Source organism: Notolepis coatsorum, assembly GCF_963971535.1.
Source record: "Notolepis coatsorum genome assembly, chromosome: 2".
Taxonomy (NCBI): domain Eukaryota; kingdom Metazoa; phylum Chordata; class Actinopteri; order Aulopiformes; family Paralepididae; genus Notolepis; species Notolepis coatsorum.
In genome coordinates this window covers 150,467,468-150,473,946 of record NC_140166.1, presented here as the reverse complement: position 1 = coordinate 150,473,946, position 6,479 = coordinate 150,467,468, and the positions used below count along the sequence as shown (strand labels likewise).

The 6,479-nt window shown below is 40.9% G+C and overlaps 1 protein-coding gene across 1 annotated transcript in view; it reads right to left on the bottom strand.

The window, feature by feature from the left end:
* Nucleotides 1–6,479, bottom strand: part of LOC311223569 (microtubule-associated serine/threonine-protein kinase 2-like) — a 465,967-nt gene that overhangs the window by 308,557 nt on the left and 150,931 nt on the right. The window contains exon 2 of the mRNA XM_084308349.1: nt 5,153–5,306. Coding sequence (XP_084164475.1) covers nt 5,153–5,306 — 154 coding nt within the window. The remainder of the gene's footprint in view (nt 1–5,152; nt 5,307–6,479) is intronic.

Sequence of the window (6,479 nt, the reverse complement as noted above, 5' to 3'; positions counted from 1 at the left end):
AGGAAGCATGTGATAGTCTCCGCCCCCTCCCAGACCGACGGTAGCGGGCAGAGCACGCAACGACCAGGTAGGGGATTGGGAATTGAAAAAAAGAAAAAGAAAGGGGGGAAAAGAGAAAGTAAAAAAAAATTAAAAGTGATTTTTCTTTATCGTGTAAGAAACTTCAGAATGTTATCTTTCAAAAGAGACCAGGCTTATGCATGTGCTATAAGTATAACTATACGATAAATAAAAAAATAAAAAGGTATGCAGTCCTCAAGTTCAAGTAAAAAAAAATTGCCACTTTTCTGCCGGCCTGTTAAGCGGTTAACGTGCACGTTACGTATACGTCCCGGTGTGCCTGTGGGCGGAACGCACAAAGTAATGGCACTTGCGAGTGTCTAGCGAATTAAAGATCTATTTGTTGCCGTTTGAACGCCACCTCACTCGACCAAATCCGTGCTTCGGTTCTCGAGTTACATGCCGATATGTCAGGCGAGGATCTTATTACGCGGCGCGTAAAGATTACCACCCCGGACTCCCAACGCTCCAGAACTGCCAATCATCCAATGATACCCAACGCATTTGGAAGAGCATTTTTTTATTAATTTTTTTGGCACACAGTTTACCCGGATCTCTCTCAAAGACCCATTCCTGAACATATTTTTATCAAATTTGGACCTGTACTACATAAGACGTCAGGCTATTGATATGCAGTGTTTTCCAGCTCATACAATATGTTTAATTTATTATTTTGTGATATTGCAACCACTACAGAAAAAGTTTAGTACACAAGTTCAAGTGCAACTCAAGTTCAGACCTCTGTTACTCTATTTCATTAGCACTGAAAGTTAATTTCCTTTTTTGCATTAGTAACTTCAGAATGTTATCTTTCAAAAGAGACCAGGCTTATGAGATATAAATATAAAACAAAGCTTTTCAAAAAAAGTATGCAGTCCTCAACCTTTCTGGGTACCTGTTAACTCATTGACCGCCACACTGTTTTCGGGCAATTCCAGCATTATTGATGTTACATTCAGAGAGAACATTGGAAACTTAACTTAACATTGACAAGGCATCAATTTGAATTGGAAGTATAATTCACACATTTTAGTTACACTTATTGAGATAAATATGAGCCTGCAGTAAGAAATGTTTTGACCTTTTGGATTTTGAGATAGTGACAAAATACACAGTGTTATGGATGTTACGGAAATTGACAAGCTTTTCGGACTCACTGAACACATGATGAAAACTCTGTGAATATCTTTTTCAAAGAATAACATGTTTACTATCACTTTGTAGGGAAGGGTTTGAGGTACCCAAAAAGCACATTCATGAAAACCTGGCATTTCCTCTCAAGGAATGAATCACAAAAAAGTGCCGTTATGGATGTTACACGTCTGAAATAGACAAAAACACTATCAAAAATAGGGCTTTACCCACATGTGTTTGACTTCGGTGGACCATTTTGAGGGTCAAACCAGTGTTGATTCATGTTGTAGTCTGAAAAAATGCCAGGAAATGCTTCTTCTTCTTCTTCTTATTTGAATTTCCGGCAGTGTAGACGCATCGTGGCGTATTACTGCCCTCCGCAATTCTTTTTATGGGCTCTTCTTCTTCTTCTTCTTCTTCTTCTTCTTCTTATATATTAGAGAATTGTTGAATATATAGAACACAAATGTTCTAGAATGTTTGATTATGACATCGTACTGTGACATCACAAATGTTCTAGAATGTTTGATTATGACATCATACTGTGACATCACAAATGTTCTAGAATGTTCTATTATGACATCATACTGTGACATCACAAATGTTCTAGAATGTTCTATTATGACATCATACTGTGACATCACAAAAATCACAAACAAAAAAAAAGTCTTAAAATAGTTTCAAAATATCAGTCACTTCTGAAAATAAATTAGAAAAAGTTTTTGGAAAATAGCTCTTTATTTGATTAACATAAAAAAGTGTTTTCTATACAGAGAACAGCAATATTAATATCGGTTAAATCAGAAAATGAGTTTTGGAGCAATTCCATGAAAATGCCAACCTCACCATGAAAAAAAAAATCACGTCCAATTCACTCTGCCTGGACTGGTTCAGAGAAATGGTATCTCCCTCGGTTATCCATGTGAGGATTGAGGTGTTCACGAATCTGATCAAAACTGACACAGGACTTGTCCTCTTTGGTTGGAAGTGCAGCGGTAAGCCTCCATAAGGGACATGGACATGTGGCGTTTCTGAACCCTCTGCTTGACTCATTCTCTTATGGTCACTGCATCTTCATTCCTGGGGCCTGTCTTGAAATGTCGTCCCTGGAATAATACTCATTTACTTTCGGTTTGGTTTCATTTGGGGTTTCTGTGTTTTTTGGGGTGGGTTTCTTGTCACGATACTCGTCAAAACAATAAATACACATGTAGGCTGACCAGACACGAGGGGGAGATGGCCGACAGCAGCCGATTAGCAGTAGGCTAACGTGGACACTGCTCTGCCTAGACCAACAATGTGTGAAAAAGTTGTGTCTGGAAATATGTTGGATTTTAATCAAACAAGGAGTCATAAAATACTTCTGATTTAAATCAAACAAAGGGGTCATAATCGGACTTAACAACACACATTTTGTATAGTGTTTTTTGTCTATTTCAGATGTGTAACATCCATAACGCAAAAATGTAACATCCATAACGGCACTTTTTTGTGATTCATTCCTTGAGAGGAAATGCCAGGTTTTCCTGAATGTGCTTTTTGGGTACCTCAAACCCTTCCCTACAAAGCGATAGTAGACATGTTATTCTTTGAAAAAGATATTCACAGAGTTTTCATCATGTGTTCAGTGAGTCTGAAAAGCTTGTCAATTTCCATAACATCCATAACGCTGTGTATTTTGTCACCTATCTCAAAATCCAAAAGGTCAAAACATTTCATATTGCAGGCTCATCTTTATCTCAATAAGTGTAACTAAAATGTGTAAATTATACTTCAAACAAAGGGGTCATAATCGGACTTAACAACACACATTCGCAATGTAACATCCGTCACTTGCAATGTAACATCCATAACGGTAACATCCATAACACTTGTTTTTTTTTTCTTTTATTGATCTTTTTCCCCCTCCATTTTCCTCAGATTTTTCTCCCATCCCAATGTTAGTCGTTATGCCAATTCCCAATCCCCTTCCTGGTCGCTGCGCACTTACCCCCCACAGTCAGATCATCTGGGAGAGTGGAGGCTATCACGTGCTTCCTCCGACACACGTCCAGCCAATCAACCGCTTCTTTTCACCTGGCAGCGCGGATATTCTCCGAGAGGGCGTAGCGTGTGGAAGGATCACACTATCCCACTCAGGTCCCATCCGCGCTTAGCAGGCGCCCGACCGAACTGTAGGAGTCGCTGTTTACAACGACCCGGACCCACCCCGCCAGCTTCTCCCACCCTCTAATACTGCCAATTGTATTAGTGTGAACGGCCAGCCAAGCTGGTGACAACCCCGGAGCTGTGAGCTGGATTCGAATCCAGCTCACAGCTCCGGGGTTGGTGACGAACGCAATCTCCGCTACGCCACCTAACCGCCCTCATCCATAACACTTGTAAAGAATACAAAAAATAAGACCAGAATGACTAATTGTTGCTAATATGTCATCTTTATAAAAGTTAGCTTTGATTAGGAAGTTTGGTTGACATTGCATTCCAGATGCATGTTTTATGACAACTTTTCCTGGAAAATGTTATGGATGTTACATTCGCTGTCCCATAAAGGGGCATTATAACAGCATGCTTCACCTGCCAATGGAAAGACACAACGTACATAATTGATTCACATATTGATACAACAGCCCTTCATGACCAAAGGTGATTGCCATTCTGGCCATTCAGAAAGTCATACAATTAGGTTAATCGAAAAATAAATGTTTACATCATTGTGTCTCCTCCTGAAGTGTGAAAAAACATGCATTCTCATAAATATTACGATCAAATCTATTTTGTACTTAAAAATATAGACCTTGATGATACATTTGAAATTAGTTTGGTTATGATCATGTTATTTTAATTATTTCATGGTGAGGTTGACATTTGCATGGAATTGCCCTTTCCCATCTCTACTCAATGGCGCCAGCGTTATTGACCATTTTAGCGATGTATGTGGACCCATCGTGGTTTCTGTATTATAGCTATGGAGACAATAGTATGGCTCCTTTGACAGGTATTGTTCATAGTCCAAGACTGACTAACCAGTTAATGTCTACATACTGTAGTTTGTGCGCTATTCCATGCTAAACATCGCCCCTTTCCAAAATAATCCAGTATTTTTTCATAGATCGCGAGATATGACGCGTTATATGCATTATGCCCAAATCGTTCGGGTTGCTCGCCTGAAACTCCAAATACTTTATACCATATACATATCTGTCTTCACAATAACTCGAAACTGCGATCATTACCAAAAGGATGTTTTAGGTCCAGTAAAATACGACAGTGATCGGTAGAGAAGCATGTTTTAGGTTAAAAAATACCAGCAGGTTACCTAAGATAGACCTTACCTCAGTCAGAAGGTACTCCAAAATGAATAAATCCCAGTCGATCCTTTGGCGATCGCAATTACTCGTGTATATTGGGCATGGCTACCATACGGGAAAGAATAGCTCTGAGGCACCAACTCTTCCACCGATCGCTATGTCCTGATCCACTCCTAGGCGGCAGCAGCCGGAGGTAACTCAGTACTAGAAGACAACTGATATCCCCAGTTCCAAAGGTAGGCGATACTGCCACCTGGCGGGATTCGATTCCAACATAGGCAGCTGTGCCAGGGAGACCCAGGCAGCTCCGAGTGAGTGTTTAGAACGGGGATCAAAGGAAAAATAACAAAGGAACTAAAAACGAGATATCTTGTTTTTGGCGCTCACGCGTTGGTGACGAAACACGAGATTATTCGTTTTTGGCGCAGAAAGAGTTAAGAGCTTAACTCACCATTTAACTCTGAAATGTTTGATATGAGATAATATAAAGCTATTGAATCAGTAGCAGCTGCAACAATGGCACCATGATCATATGTTGTTCAATGAAAATTAGAATAAAACATTATCATTCCCTATAGTGTGCATGTGTGTGTGTGTGTATGAGTGTGTATGCGTGTGTGTGCGTGTGTGTATGCGTGTGTATGTGTTACCAGTCATAGCCATGCTGCAGCGCCGTGTGCGCCCCTCATCCTGGCTGAGCTGACGGTGGACCTTGGTCTTGGTGACGGTACTGGTTGCTGCCGGAGACAAGTCTGGGTTACTCAACTTCCTGAAGAGGAGGGGAGGGGCGGCTGAAAACTCCCTCTGAGGGAGGGAGAAAGAGAGAGAGAGAGAGAGAGAGAGAGAGAGAGAGAGAGAGAGAGAGAGAGAGAGAGAGAGAGAGAGAGAGAGAGAGAGAGAGAGAGAGAGAGGAGAGAGAGGGAGAGGGAGAGAGAGAGAGAGAGAGAGAGAGAGAGGGAGAGGGAGAGAGAGAGGAGAGAGAGAGAGAGAGAGAGAGAGAGGGAGAGGAGAGAGAGAGAGAGAGAGAGAGAGAGAGGGAGAGGGAGAGGGAGAGAGAGATAGAGAGAGAGAGGAGAGAGAGAGAAAAGGAGGCCCAATTAACATCACTCAATTTCACTTTCTCTTGGCGAGAATAGAGCTGTGTTTTTCAAAGTGCGGGTGGCGACTAAAAGAGTAAAAGCATAAAAGTAAAAGAGTAAAAGCATGAAAGTAAAAGAGTAAAATCATAAAGTAAAAGAGTAAAAGCGTAAAGGTTAAAGTGTAAAAGGAAGCATATATCAAAACCTTTAACCAAGTCCATTAAAGATGAGGTAGAGCTGTTGAACTAGTCTGCCTCCCACTCTGTGATTCCCAGCCCTACTAATAACCACAACCTTCTCAGATAAACGTCCTGGGAGACTAAATCCTATTAAACATGGGACCACAGACTCACTAGACCCTGGGACCACTGTCCTAGACCCTTACAGGGCTCTCTATGCTAACCTTTTCCCCAAGGAGCACATGTTAGGATCACTAAAATAAATTTAGGAGCACAGTGAAAAATTTTCAAGTAACAGAGTTTTTATTACATGCATATTATACTGTGCATGCGCGCGCATGTGTGTGCAAACTAAGGGACAAACATCTGTGCAATAGCACATACCACCAAAATCACACATTGGCCCATGCCTACTAGACAGGTTATCGGTTGTCAAGCTGCTTTTGATTGTTGTAGTGTTGTCACGATACCAACATTTTGTATCGGATGGAATGGAATATATTATTAGATGACAGAACATGGAAAATTCTTTATACAATTTAAACGTAAATAATAAAAAATAATTAAATGATTCTGTTACAGCTGCTAAGCTATCAATATCTTCCTTTAGAATGAAATAGGTTCGAGAGAGAGCGAGGAGAGCGAGAGCGAGAGAGAGACTCTCAGCCGCTCCTTCCATCAGTATTGGATGCCTCAGAGCGTTTCCAGGGATAGCTTAC